Source organism: Dipodomys ordii, unplaced genomic scaffold, assembly GCF_000151885.1.
Source record: "Dipodomys ordii isolate 6190 unplaced genomic scaffold, Dord_2.0 Scaffold57, whole genome shotgun sequence".
NCBI lineage: Eukaryota > Metazoa > Chordata > Mammalia > Rodentia > Heteromyidae > Dipodomys > Dipodomys ordii.
In genome coordinates this window covers 8,295,608-8,315,658 of record NW_012267273.1, presented here as the reverse complement: position 1 = coordinate 8,315,658, position 20,051 = coordinate 8,295,608, and the positions used below count along the sequence as shown (strand labels likewise).

The 20,051-nt window shown below is 36.9% G+C and overlaps 1 protein-coding gene across 4 annotated transcripts in view; it reads right to left on the bottom strand.

The window, feature by feature from the left end:
- Window positions 1-20,051, bottom strand: part of Edem3 (ER degradation enhancer, mannosidase alpha-like 3) — a 72,595-nt gene that overhangs the window by 44,088 nt on the left and 8,456 nt on the right. For 3 of the 4 annotated variants that reach the window (XM_013021821.1, XM_013021820.1, XM_013021819.1), the window contains exons 3-6: window positions 7,419-7,519; window positions 6,949-6,988; window positions 3,658-3,770; window positions 1,684-1,837 (exon numbers count right to left, since the gene is read on the bottom strand). In XM_013021821.1, the coding sequence (XP_012877275.1) occupies window positions 1,684-1,837; window positions 3,658-3,770; window positions 6,949-6,988; window positions 7,419-7,519 (408 nt within the window). Of the gene's footprint in view, window positions 1-1,683; window positions 1,838-3,657; window positions 3,771-5,426; window positions 5,502-6,948; window positions 6,989-7,418; window positions 7,520-20,051 lie in introns of those variants that run through there. The other variant, XM_013021822.1, reaches the window with a different exon arrangement.

Here is a 20,051-nt window from a genome sequence, read left to right as displayed (position 1 = left end):
ATGAGCTAGTAAGTACTCAGCCTAAAAACATTTCTTTTTTGTCACCAGAAGACAGAGATGATAGAATCAATGCTTGTTTTTCTTTTGCTTAAGCTCCAAGATAGAAGTTGGTAGGTTCCTCTTTTCATTAAGCCTTCAATACTAGGGGAGATAGAGAGCATGGTAATAGCTCCCAACAAATACTGTGGATATCCGAAACAAAGGTCTTATTACTCTACTTACTTCAATGGCTTAAAACAAAGATATGAATGTATAATACCTGTTTTATACTTGGAAAGAATTTGAAATATGATGTTCCTTGACTTATGAATCACAAAAATAAATTTTAAAACTTTTTTGTTGAAAGGTAAAGAGTAAATTACCTATACCAAATTTACCTGCACTATACAATAACAAAGAAACTCTCATTTAAAATACCCCATATTTTCCTTATGAAATTGACAAATCAATAGCAATATATAGTGCCAATAACAGTACAATGGTATGTGCATTTTTTTTCCTTTTTCTTTTTGTCAGTCATGGGCTTGAACTCTGGGCCTGGGCGCTGTCCCTCAGCTCTTCAGCTCAAGGCTAGCACTCTACCATTTGAGCCACAGCACCACTTCCAGCTTTTTTCTGCTTATGTGGTGCTGAGGAATCGAACCCAGGGCCTCATGCATGCAAGGCAAACACTCTACCACTGAGCCACCTTCCCAGCCCCAGTATGTGCACTTTTATGTAATACCAAGGAAGTGAAACAGAATCTCTTGGGAGAGCAATTCAACAATAACTACTCAAATTCTTCCTAACTCCTTACTCCGTAATGTATTTCCTCTTCTGATTATATTATAACAAAATTATATTGGCTCCAATATCATAGCAGCAATAAGAAAAGGAAAAAAGCTTAAGACCTCCATAATGGCTGAGATCTTTGACTTGGCTAAGAGGGAAAGAACAATGTTAACAATGAAACAAATCAGAAGGGAGAGCTCTTTATATCTCCAATGGCTTCCTTCCTTCTGCTTTAAATAAATTTTCTGGGAGGGAACAAAACAAAATCCAACAAAGCACTCTAGAATGAATGCTGCTACCTTTCTTTAAATTATTAATACAGAACAATTCCCAAGGTGAACACTTACTCTGCAACCTTCTTCTACCTTCAATCTACCATACTACATCCTTCAAGAATCCATATGCACTCAACTCTCCTTTAGATGTGTAGAACATCTACTTCTTTTGAAGCTTCTGTTTTTGTACTTTACAATACTATCTGCTACAGTATGGTTTGCCTCCTAAATCTCTGAAAGCGCTCCTTTCCACCAACTCTACTTGGTTGTCATGACCCATCTGTGAAGTGTTCACTCTATAGCCTCATTTGGAGAGTAACACCTACCTACTCTCACTGCTTCAAACATAACTTTGGCACCAACAATTCCGGCCTACATCCTAGTCTGGCATCTGTTTCTTCTTTCTGAAGCATAATCTAATCTGTTACACTGATACACAGTACAGCTGAGACAAATCTAATTCTCATATCACTTAAATGTAAGTTAACTGAAATGTCAATATAAATTTGTTATACAGCTTTGAAGCAGTTTTTTCTATCCTCAAGTAGGTGAGAAACAAGGGTTATGATTGTAAAAATTCATTTGTAATGAATGAAAAAGCAGCCTATGAAGATAGTTCTTTTGCAAAATTACTTACTCGGGGATAAGGAAGGCCACTGGTAGTATTGAAAGCTGGTAAAAGTTTGTAACCCAATTGCTTTGCCATTTGGAGAAGTTCATCATTGTACCACTGCATGTATTCACCTTTTTCTTTCAGCATGATTGCCAGTGAGTGTCCACCCAAAAGACCCCTAGGATAACAAAAATGAAACATTACTTATATCGTACTGATACTTAAATGCCATTTCATTCTAAACAATTTAGCATACAAAAGTATACAGGAAGAACTTTATTTTTTACTGGTTACTCATTTTATGACAGTTACATAGTCAACATATTTTTTAAAAATTAGATAATATATGTTGTTATATAATTATAATGCTATATAACAACATTCTTAAAAGGCTTTTCTTAACATCTTGGAAATCATGCTTATTAAAACAATGTAGTAAGTTTTAACAACATTTAATTTTTAATTATTATGAAATTGTTAACTTAGTATAACATTTTAAAATAAAAATACCTCTTATTCTATCAAATACTAAAAAGCTTTGAAAAGCTATGTAACTTTTTCTTAAATATATGTAATTGAAGAGTAGATTTATTTGACAAAAGAAAATGAGTTACAACATAGTTCTGTTTAAAAATAAAACTTTCCCAGCTGTGCATTGGTGGCTCACGCCTGTAATCCTAACTACTCAGGAGGCTGAGATCTGAGTTCACAGTTCAAAGGCAGCCCGGGCAAGAAAGTCCATGAAACTCTTATCGCCAATAACCCACCAGAAAACTGAAATGACGCTGTGGCTCAAGTGGTAGAGCATTAGCCTTGAGCTGAAGAACTCAGGGACAGGGCCCAGGCCCAGAGCTCAAGCCCCACGACCAACAAAAAAAATAAATAAATAAATAAAACTTTTCCAATGTTGAAACAAATGAATAAATCTTGCAATTATTTTTAAACATTTCATGAGAGGCAATCCTATAAAATTCACTTCATTTGCCTTTTTCTGCAGAAGTGTTAAGCTAAAGCTAGAAAAACACGTAAGCAGGCTGGGAAGGTAGCTCGTGGTAGAGCGCTTGCCTTGCATACATGAGGCCCTGGGTTCGATTCCTCAGCACCATATAAGTAGAAAAAAAAAGCCGGAAGTGGCGCTGTGGCTCAAGTGGTAGAGTGCTAGCCTTGAGCTGAAGAGCTGAGGGACAGTGCCCAGGCCCAGAGTTCAGGCCCACGACCGGACCAAAAAAAAAAAAAAAAAAGAAAGAAAAAAACATGTAAGTTATGAAAAAACTATTATCACTAATATGACATATTTTCACCTGCTAATTTCTTTTTACACAGGGGTCCACATGGACTTGACTCAACTATTTCCATAGACCACTGATAGTTGTGATGGACACAATGCAAGATTATTCCTGTAACCTCTGTGTTTCATAATAGCCTAAATTTTAGAACTGGGAATGTGGCCTAGTGGTAGAGTGCTTGCCTAGCAATGCATGAAGCCATGGGTTTGTTTCCTCAATACCACATCAACAGAAAAGGCCAGAAGTGGCACTGTAGCTCAAGTGGTAGAGGGCTAGCCTGAGCAAAAGAAGCTCAGGGGCAGCAGTGCCCAGGCCCTGAGTTCAAGCTCCAGGAAAAAAAAGAATAACCTAAATTTCATCTTTTAAACATGAGAAGCCTCTTTATCTTCAAAGAATAAACAGCTCTAAACTTCTTATAAAATCAGTTTCAAGCTGGGTGCCAGTGGCTCATGCCTGTAATCCTAGCTATTTAGGAAGCTGAAATCTAATTAATGTTTGCAATTCAAAACCAGCTCAGGCAGAAAAGTCCTCATGAGACTCTTATCTCCAATTAACGATTCAAAAACCAGAAATGGAGCTGTGGCTCAAAGCGGTAGAACACTAGCCTTGAGCAAAAGAGCTCAGGGACAGGGCCCAGGCTAAGTTCAAGCGCCCATGACTGACAAAAATAAATAAATAAATAAATAAATGTTTCATCACCTTATATACTTACCCAAGAACTCTGATGTTTGTTTCAAAGACTGACACAACTACATCATTATCTAAATTAACATCTCTTAAAACTTTTCTCACCGCATCTTCAAATTCTTTAGTTTTATTTAATACCTAGGAGGAGAAAATTATGGAAAAGTTTTTGCTATGAAGTCAAGGAGAAATAGTTTTAGAATGAGCAAGTACAAACAATTTTAATACGCTAAGTCTCAAAAGATTGACCCAGTACTTCCTTTAATTATAAAACATCATGTTTAAACCTGAAAAAAAGTAGTGCTAATAATACAGTATCTTAATATACTTCTTTTTTTTAGATACAATGAAATAGCTTTAATAATCTAAAAAAACAAAAATAGCCAGGCATTGGTGGCTCATACCTACAATCATAGCTATTCTGGATGCTAAGATCTGAGGACTGGGGTTCAAAGCCAGAAGGAAACTTTGTGAGACTCTTATCTCCAATGAACTACCTTCCTCTTCTCCCCGCCCTCCCCCTTTTCCCCGCCACACCAAAAGAGCTAGAAGTACAGCTCTGGCTCAAGTAGTAGAGCACTAGCCTTGAGTAAAAAGCAGTTCAGGGACAGTTCCCTGGCCCTGAGTTCAAGCCTCAGAACTGATACAAACAAACCAACAAACAAATACATAAATAAATAAGATACTAGGTTCTTTATATAGGTTGAGCATGTCTAAGACCAAAATACAAAATCTTAAAATTTCTGAGTGTTCCAATGTGATGCTGGGATTATTCAAATGTTGCAGATTTCTAGCTTAGCACTCTCAACCTGTAAAAGTTATAACAATAATTCACAAATACAAAAGCTCTAAAAATCTGTGACATTACTTAAATAAGCAATTCAAATAAAAGATGGTCTCTTCTCATCTTCTATTCTCTCTCTCTTCTTTCTCTCCCCACACCACTCACTCTGACTCTCATATAAACCCATACACCATAATTAGTTAGGATTTGGGTTTTGATTTTCAAGTCAGAATAGTAACAACAAAATCATCCTTTTCATCAAACTTCTCAAAATTTATTTATGTTCTGAAGAAAATACTCTCTTTAACTGACTGATTCTGAGCTATATGTTTGCCATCTTACTCCATGGATGCCCTGGTTCACTAAGGAGGCAGTATAATGTTATGGTAAACTGTAGGCTTTGAGTTCTGGTGATCCAAGTTAATTTACATAAATCTTTGCGCATGCTTTTTCATCTACAAAAAGAAATACCTACTCCTATAGGGTTGTTTTTTAAAGTGAGATAATGTAAGTAAAGTGTATTCTAGCAGTGTCTGATTGAAAGTACAATACTGCATTTCAAATCATTGTTATACCATGCAAGCCTAGAATCCTGATTAAACTAAAAACTGACTGATTCTTGCAAAGAGCTCCATGAAGGGGTCACTGTCATGCATGTTCTGCTGTCATTTTCAGTTTAAGGACAAAATTAGGTGTTATTTATAGAGATGAGGCACATCAAAAGTAGTTCATCCTTATTTTACTATTTAATCTCTTTAAGAATATTTTGTAATACTCTTTTGATTTGACACTTTCACTAAAAATTACAACTTAGGTATGAAATAGTTCCTAAGAATGTGTCTAACATTCAAGTAAAATTTAGAATAATCTCTGAATCAATCATAGCAGGAAACCTCATCCTAAATTGACTGCTTTCTCCTCTTAATCGTGAAATAAATGTAAGAAATGAGAGGGAACTGTCAAATGGAAAAATAAAGCCAAGATGACAGATAAAAAAAAAAAATTAAGTGCACCTGTGGTCTTTCTGGTCATCACCTATTGCCCACATCAAGGCAGACTTGATATGCATTACTCAGTTACCAATAAATAACACCCATTTAGGTTCTCCCAGGTGGTCATCTGTGCCTTTCAGGATATCTTGTATATCTTTTTCTCTTTCCTATTATATGCAGAAAACCTAGGACTAAATCATAAATAAGATATACAATATTCTATTTTCACAGCTATTACAATGTTGTTGTACATTTCATTAATTGCAAAAAAATGAACTTGTGACTTTCAAAACAATGGCTCAGTTAAAAAGGTCTAAACAGGGCTGGGAATGTGTCTCAGTGGTAGAGTGCTTGCCTTGCATGCATGAGGCCCTGAGTTTGATTCCTCAGAACCATGTAAGCAGAAAAAGCTGGAAGTGGCACTGTGGCTCAAGTGGTAGAGCACTAGGCTTCAGCTGAATTGTTCAGGGACAGTGCCTAGGCCCAGAGTTCAAGCCCCATGACCAAAAAAAAAAAAAAAAAGGTATAACCAAATATGGTATTTCAACCATACCTGCATTTCAAAACTAAAGATTGGCTTTAGAAAATTAAATAATAATGCTTCATTCAGAACAATTCAATCAGAAAAACCTGAATAGGGAAAAGGAAAAAAAGAAAGAGAAAAAAAATGACTCCATAAGTGAGATGCAGTTAAGGCTAAGAGTCTTTGTTCTTAAAAGAAAAAAAAAAAGTATAAAAAAAAAAGAACATGGAAACAGTATTAGGAAATAAATCCTGGTTCTGAAGATAGTCTGTTATCCCACAAAATTTTTGTTTTTTTTAAGCAAGCACTTAGGATATTAACTCAAATTATGCTTTTTTAATTTTTACTTTATTGTAAAGATGCTGTACAGAGGAGTTATAGTTATATAAATAAGGTACATTTCTTGTTGAACATTGTTATCTACTCCTAATATTACTGTTCTCTCACTATCCCTTCCCTCCTCCATTATACTTTTAAGAAAATCCTTAAATAAACCTACTTTTATATCATACTGATCAAAATGTAAAACATTAAAACACTGGACTTAGAAATTATGATATCTGGAACTGCATCTCTCCCTTCTGCCATCAACAATTTTGAACCAGAACTAATTAAAATGATTTCTGTATTACATAAGATTGGAGAGTCAGAAAAAACCATTACTTGTTATTAAAAAAATCATTGCTGGGGAACATAATTTTGTTTATGGAAGAGCATAAATAGATTTCAATTAAACAATTTCAGTATTATTGAAAATATTGAGCTCTTTTCCAAAATTACTTTCTATTAATAGTTTCAACATCCAAGAAGAAAAAGAAATCCTTTCTAGCAGTCATCACACAAATTGCTTGTGTTTCTCTATTATTCTACATGACATTCGCTTGGCATAAAACACAATTCATTTCAAACAAAAAATCTGAACATACTTAAATCTGAAAGCTTCCATTCCATAGTTACTGCATTGCATTTACATATTATGAACTTTATACAATAGATGATTCCAAGAAGAAATGAACCTACCACAAGAGTGTCCAAAGAATCAATCAGTGTTAGGGAGAATCTAAGAAACAAATATAACAAGATGCAAAACATTAGCATTTAAAATATTGCATCCACAAATGGGTAAGTAGACTTACCTTCATCCTATCAGCTGGTAGTTCTATTCACTAACACGTTTGTCAATAGTACAATGTATGAAGACTGAGATGTGTGAAAAGCTATGCATTAAAACATTGATTAGCTCTTATTTTAAAATATATGAAAATGGTAAAGCACCAACATGTACTTCATCATGTTCTTTTGACTTTAAATACATTTTAAGGTTACATTAAAATGATGTCTATCTACATTTAGCTTATTAGCAAGCTACTTTTCTCTAAGAGATAATTTTGTTTACAAAAGACAACAGAAGGAACCAAGGTGTCCATGTAATATTTAAAGCAGTCTTGGGCACTTTGTCATGTCTACCTGTGCCTTGTTCTTATACTCACTTTCCCAAGGCATCATCAACGTCACCCCGACTTGGCTCCTGGCCCCTAACTCGGCCTCTACAGGTTAAAGGCATGAGTTCATCAGCTGGGTAAGCATGTTCCTGCCAAGAAAACCTTAGTAAATCACTAAGGAAAATAAGGAAAAGTACACATCACTTAGTGAATAAGACCCATCTACCATTTAAAAACAGCTTTAAAAAAGTCAAAAGTTGTACTAGCCTTTTAATCTTTGGAAAATTACAATTTTTAACTTTAATACATTCTTGGAAAAATCCCAAGCACCACCAAAACAACTTCTTTAATCTTATTTCCCTCCACTAATTTCACTCCCTAGAGGTTACAACCATTAAGACAAACATTTTTTTCCTTCCCAGATCTAGCCATATACATTTAATACATGCACCTGTATAATTTTAAATGTTTATTTTAATATTTGGTTGTTTGCTTATTTACTTTTTGATGGATCTCCCTATATATCCCAGACTTTGATCTTCCTGTCTCAGCCTTCCAATTGCTGGAATAACAAGCATGCCCCAGCACAGGCAGCTAAGTGCTGAGACTTGACCAGACCCTTTAAGGTCAGATGGTGGGCCTGATTTATCAGTGTCTTTTCTACTAGCAATGATGAGCACAGTCCAATCGAATTCATATACTGTAAATGTTTATTTTCAATGCTGGGGACTGATTGAATTCAAGGCTTCACACATGCTAGCCAGTGCTCTAACCCAATGCCCTCTCATTCTAAAATTTTATTTACAAATAGTTGCTCATACCATATGTATATGTTGCTCTAAAAATTGTTTACTTAAATCATAGGGAATCTTTCCATACTAAAATGTTACAGATGTGCACTATTCTAGTAACCGCGAAATATTTAATATTAGTTAATATTTACCATTTTTCTAAGCACTATTCTAGACATTTAAATAATTTAATTATAGCAACAACCCTCTAGATTCAATTATCTTCAATTCAGATGACAAAACTAAGGCCCAGGAAAATCAAACCATTTGCATTGTTTTTTAATAAAGACATATCTTAAAATTTAAAAAGGAGGGGCTGGGAAGGTGGCTCAGTGGTAGAGCGCTTGCCTTGCATGCCTGAGGCCCTGGGTTCAATTCCTCAGCACCACATAAGCAAAAAGAAAAAAGCTGGAAGTGGCGCTGTGGCTCAAGTGGTAGACTGCTAGCCTTGAGCTGAAGAGCTGAGGGACAGCGCCCAGGCCCAGAGTTCAGGCCCCACGACCAGAACCCCCCTCCAAAAAAGAATATTACAGTTAATAGTTATACTCTTTAATCAATTGGTAAAGTCAAGTCTCCCAAATTAAGTTCTATCAGCTAAGACCTCAGCAACATTTAAAAGCACAATAAATATTCCTTAGTTCCTCTTTTCATAATTATCCTTGTTAATCTTTTTTATTTATACATTTCCAAATTTTCTTTCACATATATTAGAATTTATTCAAGGACTATCTTGACACCTATTTTTTCATACACACACATTGTTATTGTAAAGGTGATGTTCAGAGGGGTTACAGTTATATACATCAGGTAATGAGTACATTTCTTTTTTTTGGTTGGTTGTGGGGCTTGAACTCTGGGCCTGGGGGATGTCCCTCAGCTCTTCAGCTCAAGGCTAGCACTCTACCACTTGAGCCACAGTACCACTTCCAGTTTTCTGGTGGTTTACTAGAGATAAGAGTCTCATGAACTTTCCCCAGGCTTTGAACCATGAGCCTCAGATCTCAGCCTCCTTAGTAGCTAGGATTACAGGCGTGAGCCAACAGCACCCAGCTTGTACGTTTCTTTTTTGAACAGCATTCCACACACACACACACACACACACACACACACACTCCCATCCCACCAACAAGTTCTATAGTTTATTTATTGTTATTGTAAAGGTGATGTTCAGAGGGATTACAGTTATATACATCAGTTAATGAATGCATTGCTTTTTGAACAATGTTTCTCTCTCCCACTCCCATCCCCCCCACAAGTTCTACAGTTTATTTTGAGCATAGACTCTGATGAGTACTACTGCCAATTCCTTCACTCTTGGTCCCACCCTTTCTGTGCTACCTCCACCCTCCCCAAAACAGATAAACTTGCAAACAAGACAAAAGGTAAAGAACAAAAATTGCAACAAAGAAAAAAAACCTCGCTTCCATTTCCTAGAGTTTATTTTCATAAATATTATCTTATATGATCATATGTACATAGCTAGTGAGCCTTTGTGATCCTCTCCTAAGGTTTTTCTTTTTAGATAAGAATGACCATGGCAATTCACTTCCAGTCTACATGGTGATAAAATATAGGCAGAAACCTTCTTTTCCACTCATGGTTAAATAAACTTTTTAAGTAATTTTAATTTTCAAGTACCAAAAGAGCAAGTAGAATGTAGAAGGAAAAATTGCACAAATCCTTATCTAAATATTAGGGATGAAAACAGGCTGGGACCCTCCATCTTTGGGCATTCAAAGGAATGGCAGCTGAGGTTGTTGGCCCTGCACACAGCCAAAAGCTTGCTCTTTAAACTGGGCAGTTGCTTCCATAAAACTGGCCTGAAAAATTCCCACTTTCTGGCCATTAATCTTTACTGCAAAGGAAAGAAGAAAGAAAAGAGCTGCTGATTTTTATTCTCTCTTCATTATGAAGAAAGATTTTCTTAAGACTAATAAAATGTGAGTCTAAGAATCATTAAGTCAACTATACATTTCAGTCTTAGAATTTATCAACTGCTTGCCAAAAGTAGTAAGATTAATATGCTCACACTTTCCTCCACTCAATTTAGGATTTTTGTCAGTCATCTTTTTACGGGCAGTATTCCCTTTGTGTGGTCTCACTATGTGTAAGATTCAATTATTCCAGCATAGGTAAACAGGCACCCAAAAACATGATTCAAGTGTCAGTTCAAGCAGTGTTTTAACTGAGGAAAATATAAACATGAATGCTAGTTCTTCAGTCCACAAATTACTGCATAAAGAATAAATCATTATCAGTGATCAATCATATTACTTCTTTCAAAGCCCACACATGGTTAGTGGTATGTGAGTGCACATGTTCTTCAGTTCACATACAGACAGCAAGTATATATGATTCTGTTGCCTTCTTTTTTTTTTTTTTTTTGTCGGTCATGGGGCTTGAACGCTGGGCCTGGGCACTGTCCCTCAGCTCTTCAGCTCAAGGCAAGTGCTCTACCACTTGAGCTACATGCCACTTCCGGTTTCTGAGTTGTTTATTGGAGATAAGAGTCTCACAGACTTTCCTGCACAGGCTGGCTTTGAACCATGATCCTCAGATTCAGCCTCCTGAGTAGCTAGGATTATAAGCGTGAGCCACCAGCGCCCAGCTATGTGTTGCCTTCTTAACAGGCAGGAAATTGCACCAAAATGGATAATCAAACAAAAATTACCTAACCAAGATAAAAGTTGAGAAGGAAGGAAGGAAGGAAAACAAGGGAGAAAAGGAGTGGAAGAGAAAGAAGAGGAAGAGAGGAGAGAAGAAGAGAAGGGTGGGAAGGGGAAGAAAAGGAAGGGGGTAGGGACAGGAGTAGGAAGTAAAACTTAAATTGAAGAGTGGCTAATGTTAGTTACAACTCTACTTAAGGGGAGATGATACACACCGTTTTTCTATTCCTCTACTCTTCAGTTTTTATTTTGATTCTTCTTCCTGGTTGTCTAATATATCCTGAAGTAGTTCTTATTTGTTTTAAACGGATCATCAAAATTACATTTCTCTGGTATTTCTAGGTCACGATAATGCTTAAAGACATATATTCTACCAGGTATGATAGTACACATCCGTACATTTCAGCACTTAGAAAACTAAGGCAGGGGCTGGGAAGGTGGCTCAGTGGTCGAGAACTTGCCTTGCATGCATGAGGCCCTGGGTTCGATTCCTCAGCACCACATAAGTAAAAAGAAAAAAGCCAGAAGTGGCGCTGGGGCTCAAGTGGTAGAGTGCTAGCCTTGAGCTGAAGAGCTGAGGGACAGCGCCCAGACCCCACGACCAGATCCCCCCCAAAAAAATTAATTAAATAAATAAATAAATGAAAACTAAGGCAGGGAGATCACAAGTTCAAAGCACCAGTGAGGCCCTCTCTCAAACAAATATGCCATATTTTTCAACTGTTCAAAAATTTGAAGACATGGTTTTATACTCTTCGTGCATTCACTAAATACTGCTACAGCAACATTTCCAAGTCTAGTCTAATCTATTGTACACTATGTGTGACTTGTTTTAATCACTTGATTGCTCATAATTCTGTTTTATTCAGAATTGACCTTTTACATAAAGTCTAGTGACTCCCAACTTTGGAACCCATATCACATTGTTTTATTTAAATTTAAAAATTGATTTTTTTTTGGTAGGTTGTGGGGCTTGAACTCTAGGCCTGGGCACTGTCCCTCAGCTCTAGCTGTCTACCACTTGAGCCACAGCACCACATCCGGTTTTCTTGTGGTTCATTGGAGGTAAGAGTCTCATGGACTTTCCTGCCCTGGCTAGCTTTGAACCGCAATCCTCGGATATCAGCCTCCTGAGTAGCTAGGATTACCATTGCCCTGCTATAATATGTCTACATATACATAAAACTTGCTTTAAGCCGGGCACCAGTGGCTCACGCCTGTCATCTTAGCTAGTTTCACACAAATATAAGGTACTTCAATCATATTCCTCTCATCACCCTCCCCTCACTCACACCCTCTAGTTGATCCTCACTATTCCCCTTTTGTACTCGTGTCATTTTTTTTTTTAGGTCAAGATTCTGCAGGAATAAAAAAACTTAGTATTAGTCTTTCTGAATGATGGAACCCGTATCATTCTTAATTCCTGAAGTTGAGCAAAACTCTCTCCAAACCTCTCAGTCAACTCAGTTATCTAGCATATTTAAGAAGAAAAACAGAATAGGGACCAAGAACACTAAATACATGGTCAGCAAAAAAAGAAGCCAGGCACCTTTATGCCTTTAATCTAGTTCACAGAAAACTGAGACCTAAGGATTTCAGTTGAAGCCAGCCCTTGCAGAAAGGCCTTAAGATTCTATCTCTAACTAATGAGCAAAAAAAAGCTGAAATAGAGGCATGGAGGCATGGCTCAAGTGGTATAGTAGCAGCCATGAGCAAAAAACTGAGCAAGCCCCAGTACTAAGCACAAAATAAAAATATTCAATGTTCTATAATGACTCATTCCCTAAGAAGAAGATTCTAGGCAACAAATGGTTTCATATAATTAGAATCAAGAGGTAGTTAAAAAATTCTGAAAACTGTACTTCCTAATTTTAATGATACAAATGGTTTCCGCATAAATTCCTAATTACACATCTTTTTACATGTCAAATTCCTACTTTTTCATGTGCCACTTCCAACAGAACTGATTTCCAAAATACATGTTACTTATCAGTACATTATAATTTCATATTTAACACATGTAGTAACACAAGAAAAGTGATCTTTTTTTGTGGGGGGGTGTCAGTGTGGGGCTTGAATGCTAGGCCTAGGCACTGTCCCTGAGCAATTCAGCTCAAGGCTAGTGCTCTACCACTTGAGCCACACTGCCACTTCTGGACTTTTCTGTTTAGGTGGTACTAAGGAATTGAACCCAGGGCCTCGTGCATACGATGCAAGCATTTTACCACTGAGCCACCTTCCTAGCCCCAAAAAGTGATCATTTTTAAAGTTGTATATGTTGGTTGTAAAAAGTTCCTTGCCATTTTAAACCACTGCTTAGAAACTTCACACTACTGTTTTTAATTTCTGTATGAAATTAAATATAAATTAAAACTAAATTATAAGTAAGAACTTTAATCCTAAACTTACCTAGATATTAAAACTATTATTACTAATTACTAAGCAGAATAAACAAATGAAAGAACTTTAAACCAAGTACTAAAATATTTTATGTGGGCTGGGAAGGTGGCTCAGTGGTAGAGTGCTTGCCTTGTATGCATGAGGCCCTGGGTTCGATTCCCCAGTACCACGTAAGCAGAAAAAGCCAGAAGTGGCGCTTTGGTTCAAGTGGTACAGCGTTTGCCTTGAGCTGAAGAGCTGAGGGACAGCACCCAAGCCCAGAGTGCAGGCCCTACAACCGACAAAAATAAAATAAGATACTTTATGTGTTCCAAGAATTAAAAAAAAAAAAAACAGGCCCTTTCCTTTTGGTTAACCACAAAGCAAACTACAGCATTTGCATAAGTCCAGAGCAATGCATACGTGGCGAATAAAAGACTTTCCTCAGCCTCAACCATTCTTAACAATGTGTTGCCATAAGTGCTAACAAATGGCTCATGTCATACTGACAACTCATTCATAGAAACGTTTAATAATTATCATCTACAAGTAAAACTCAGCTGATAAAAAGAATCCTGTGCAAATTAAGTAGAACAGGTGCCTAACTAAAAATGAGTAAACAAAAGGAGGCAAGTAAGCAAAAGGAAACTAAAAGTACTTTTCACAACAGACTCTAAAACTTAGCGAGACTTTAGGTGACAAAGGCTCTAAACTTAGCAAGACTTTAGGTGACAAAGACCTTAAAATAGTTAAGTCAAAGTTTCAAAAATGGAGTTGTTAGTAAAAACCAATGCTGAAACTAAGGGAAAAAAATTTTGTTGTACTAAAATAATTTTAAAACATTATTTTAAAAGTTACTGACAATATCAGGCATATTTTATAATAAATGTATTTTAATAATCTATTCTAGATTCTCATTAAATATCCTTGACGCAGATAAGATTTTCTTAAAATTAAAACTAAGTGATATGTAATGAGCTAAATGTTGCAAATTAACAGTACTTGCTAGCTAGTAACTACATCTGCACACTTCCCACACCCTTCCCTACCCATATTTTTGTACAATGAGTACTACACTTTTAAGTACTGTATTTTACAAAATGGTTTTTGGCCCTGATGATAAACAAATATTAAAACTGAGTTGAGGGGCTAGGAAGGTAGCTCAGTGGTAGAGTGCTTGCCTTGCATGCATGAGGCCATGGGTTCAATTCCTCAGCACCACATAAACAAAAAAGGCCAGAAGTGACACTGTGGCTCAAATGGTAGAGTGTTAGCCTTGAGCTGAAGAACTGAGGGACAGTGCCCAGGCCCAGAGCTCAGCCCCCACTGACAAAAACAAAAATAAATAAATAAATAAATAAAGTGAGTTGTATCCTTTGATTTTAAGTTAATCACTACAAATTATCAGAATGTTTTAAACTTGTACTCAAAATTAGAGGAGAACCAAAGCTTCTCAATTCTTAAGACATATAGTCAAGGGCTGGGAAGGTGGCTCAGTGGTAGAGCGCTTGCCTTGCATGCCTGAGGCCCTGGGTTCGATTCCTCAGCACCATATAAGCAAAAAGAAAAAAAGCCGGAAATGGCACTGTGGCTCAAGTGGTAGAGCACTACCCTTGAGCTGAAGAGCTGAGGAACAGCGCTCAGGCCCAGAGTTCAGGCCCCACGACCGGACCCAAAAAAAAAAAAAAAGACATATAGTCAATTTGCTTTTGATCAGTATTAAATAAATTAAACTAATAGATTGTAATAATAAATATTGTTATATGATGTTATATATAATTATATATAATATAATCCTGTCTAACAGATTTATAAATCATAGCAATATATGCAGAAAAAAGTATCTGAGCTGGGTTTAGTGGCTTATATCTGTAATCCTAGTTACTCAGGAGGCTGATATCTGAGGATGTGGTTCAAAGCCATCCAGGGCAGGAAAGTCTACAAGGCTCTTAACCACCAGAAAACTAGGAGTGGAGCTGTGGCTCAAAGTGGTAGAGCACTAGTCTTGAGCAAAAAAGGCTCAGGGACAGTGCCTAGGCCCTGAGTTCAAGCTCTATGATGAACAACAACAAAATCTGACAAAATTAAATACCCTTTCATGACAAAAAACTGTCAACACACTAAGAACTGAAGGGAATCTAACCTGATAAATAGCATCCTTGAAAAACGAACAGCTAACCTCATACTTAATAGTGAAGATAAACTGCTTTCTCCATAAGACTAGAAACAAGACAACCTCACCACTTCTTTTCAATGTAGTACTGAAGTTGTAGCCACGGCCATAAAGGTAAAAAAAAGAGAACATATACATCAAAAAAGAAGTAGTTAACATTTCTTTGCTTACAGATGACATGGTAGACAATATGGAAAAATACTAAGGACTCTACAGAAAAGATGTAGCAAATTAATTTAGTAAGTTTGCATGACATAATACTAATAAAGTATTGTATTTCTGTGTAACAAGAATGAACAGTGGATATTAAAATTAGAAAAACCATGAATTACAATACCATCTAAATTGTTAAACAGGTATGGATTAAAAAAATTAACAAAAATATACACAGATCTATAAACTGAAAACTACAAAATACTACCACAACATTAAATAACAGATACCATATTCACGGATTGAATACTAGTGTTTAAAAAAAAAACTGTCGGGCTGGGAAGGTGGCTCAGTGGTAGAGCGCTTGCCTTGCATGCATGAGGCCCTGGGTTCGATTCCTCAGCACCACATAAGCAGAATGAAAAAAGCCAGAAGTGGCGCTGTGGCTCAAGTAGTAGAGCGCTAGCCTTCAGCTGAAGAGCTGAGGGACAGCGCCCAGGCCCAGAGTTCAGGCCCCACAACCGGACCCAAAAAAAAAAAAATTATAACCAGTCCCACAAAAGTACCATTTCTAAAATGCTTTGTTTACAAATTACTCTTAGGGGGAGGGAGGTTTGAACTCAGGACCTTGCACCTGCCAGGTGGCCTTGCACCTGCCAGATGGCACACTACTACTGAGCAGGCATAGTTGTGGTCTGATGTGTGGTCTGCCTACGTTAGGCTTTCTGTGTTTACTGGAATCAAAGATATGCAACACTGCGTCCCCAGTTTCCCTCTTGGAGAGGGAGTCCAGTTCACACCTTGGAGATGGATGGAGTCTTTGGGACTCCAGCCTGGGCTGGGTCTGGACCCTTAATCCTCCTTAGTTCTCTTATATATCTTAGAATGACAAACAAATGCCACTGTGCACAGCTATTGGTTTAATCTCAAGAACTTTTCCATTTAAGCTAACCTCATACTGTGATCCTCCTGTACTCAGCTCCCAAGTAGCTAGAATTACAAGTGTGAGCCACCATAGCCCAGCCAGAATATTGTTTTTCATGAACAAATTATTAACAAGAAAGGTCAAGTACAGAGTTTTATATGGCAAAGACGAAATTAGATGGATGCAAAATAATGTGAATAAATTTAATGACACATAACTATATACTTAAAAATGATTTAAATGTTACATTTTGTTTTACATTTTACTAAAGGAAAAAAATTTAAGCCTGCACATGTTGGCTCATGTCTATAATCCCAGGTACACAGGAGAGGGAAATGAAGACTGATGTTTAAGGCCAGTCAAGGCAACCAAGTTAGAGATTCTAACAAGCCAAGTATGGTGGTGTGCACCTGTCATCCCAGCCACAAGGATCAGTCATATATAGAAGGATTGCAGTCTGAGGCTACCCCAGTCAAAAACATGATACCCTACCTCAAAAATGACTAGAACAAATAAGATCTAGAGGCATGGCTCAAATAGTAGAGCACATGCCAAACAAATGTAGTAGACCAGAGTTCACTATTGCCAAAAAAAAGAAAAAGAAAAAAAATTCAAGTGGGGAAAAGAAACATTACTAAGAAATTATACATAAATCTGGAAATCCACAGGAAACTACATTTAAAAATAGTTCCTCTTAAAAAAAATAGTTCCTCTTGTTTAATGAGAAAGGCTAATTGGCTGAGTATGAGGGATTAAAGCTGTAATCTCAGCCTGCCCCAGCAAGGAAACAGGATCGTGAGTTCAAGGCCAGACTAGACGATTTATCAAGATCCTTTCTCAAACTAGCAAACCAAAAAATCCAAAAAACAAGGATTAATGTTATTTCTTCCACCAAAATGAAATTATCAAACGTAAAAGGATTACAGATTAGTTATGACTTTACTAGTCAAAGAAAACTAGGTTTTTCAGCTCTTTCCAAGTTTATTTCTAAAGCTTAGGACTCTATCAAGTATAGCCTTTGCTTACATTTAAACTCAATTGATTACAATAGTCAGGAAAAACTGTGGAGGACAAACAATGTCAGGGAGCTCAGATGTAAAAAGGTTCTGCATTTGGGTGGCCCAGATACATGCCATTTTGTCAGCTAACTTAATTTACAAACTGAATTTAGCATAGATATTTAAAACATGTTACTAAAGGCCCTATCATGGCTGTGATCTAGGGTTCAGTAAGATTATACGAGAACTGCCAAAGTAAACATCAAATTTCATGTTATTTGTGGGAAAAAAAAGCCATCTGTGCAAATCTGTGGGTAAACATCAGTGTAAAGAGTTTGTGAAATAATAGATGTTAGTAATTATGCCAATAACTGATAGAATCCAAAAATCCTTGGCTATAACTCCAGTAATGAAAGATGTAATATACCTACCACAGAGCCACCTTCTCAGCCCCGAAGCATGAACTTTTTTTTTTTTTTTTGCTTATATGGTACTGAGGAATTGAACCCAGGGCCTCAGGCATGCAAGGCAAGCGTTCTACCACAGAGCCACCTTCTCAGCCCCAAAAGATGTAAGCTATCAAGACATTTTTATTGAGAAATCACAAGGAGAGAAACTATTATGTCATTAGTGAAAAGAAAATGTAAGCCGAAAAGAGCACATTCCCAGGACAGAAAGAAAAGAATGCAGGGGTTTTAAGGAGTATCTTAGGAGGGAGTCATGAATTAAAACCAAAATAAATTTTTAGGAAGGAAATTTTAGCCCTAGACAGAGAATGCATAATGATGCTAGCAATAGTTACTGTCAATTGATAGTACCCACAAAGGAAGCAAACTCTTATTCAGTATTCCTATTTGTCAAATCCTAGTTCTAACATGTTGTTGAGGCAGGCAAACTATTGTCTCCGTTTTACAGAAAGGAGGAAACAGGCTCAAGATTAGGAACTTTTCCATTATCAGCTTGTAGGTGGCATGTAGATGACTTAGCCACCTCAGGGTATCCTGTTCCAAGTCCAGAGTGCTTGTTCATAATTATACCTATATCTTTGGAAAATGCTATTATTTTCCTGGGAACCAGGAGGATTAAAGGAATTGTCCTAATTGTAGCGTAGACTAGAAAGTAATAATAGAAAGTAGTAAGCCATGAAGAAAAGCTTTCAATATTAAAAGCTTACCATGTATCAGGGATTTGACATTTGAGTACAGTAAGCAACTAAATAGGAGATTTATGGGCCCCACCTGAAATTCACCATAAGTTTTAATTTTTAAAGAATCTTACTAAGTTATTTCTTTGAGTTTAAAAGGCAATATCTTATATATCATAATACTCAAGTACAAAAAAATTGATCTTCACAAGAAGATTTAGTTTTTTAGTTTAGTTCTTTCAAAAACAACATTTAAAAAGCATTTATTGCTGGGCACCAGTGGCTCACGCCAATAATCTAGCTACTCAGGAGGCTGAGATCTGAGGATCACGGTTCAAAGCCAGCCTGGACAGGAAAGTCTGTGAGACTCATCTCCAAGAATCCACTCAGAAAATCAGAAGTGGCAATGTGGCTCAAGTGGTAGAGTGCTAGCCTTGAGCTGAAGAGCTGAGGGACAGTGCCCAGTCCCAGAGTTCAAGCCCCACTACTGACCCAAAAAAAAGCATTTATATTCAAACATGCTAAGCAGAGGACACAGAACAAGACAACAAAAATTAAGAAAAGTCTTTTTTTAAGAAAAGTCTTTATTCTCAAAACTCTTGTAGTCTATAAATATCTTTTGCAATATTTCCCTTTCACAATGCTAAGACACAGCTCAGAGGAGTTATCTGAACCATTTAAGGACCAACCTTGTAAACAGAGGTCAAGATTTGAATGCAAAATCATCTAACCCTATAATCGAATGCAAAATCATCTAACCCTATAATCTCTACACTTTCACTCCATATGAAGCAAATAGTGCTTCCTAGCATAAAAAACCTGAAGAAATTGCTTCAACTTCAAGTAACAATAGGTACCTAGATCTCTTTTTAATATTTTAGAACAGTGTTCTGTTAGTTGAGAACTTTAAAGGCAAAGGTTAAATTCTACACTAAATCTTGAGTTACAAGTATCACATAGACTGAGCACAGCACAAGTACATTACAAGTATTACATATGTTATAATACAGCCCAACATTTAAAAATATTTAAAAAAAAAAAAAAAAGTATTACAGGCCGGGCGCTGGTGGCTCACGCCTGTAATCCTAGCTACTCAGGAGGCTGAGATCTGAGGATCGCAGTTCAAAGCCAGCCCGGGCAGAGACCGTGAGACTCCTATCTCCAATAAACCACCAGAAAACCGGAAGTGGCGCTGTAGCACAAGTGGTAGAGCGCTCACCTTGAGCTGAAGAGCAGAGGGACAGCGCCCAAGCCCAGAGTTCAAGCCCCATGGCCGACAAAAAAAAAAAAAAATATGTATTACACAGATGAGGATGGCCTCATCTTAGAAAATGTGGATGAGGATGTTACTTACAGAAATTCCAAAGTTTGGGAGTTCAAGTCCTTCTCACTTAGGTCTTATAAGTAGTTAGTTGTAGCCAAAACTAATCCAATTAGGTCACAAGAGTAAAT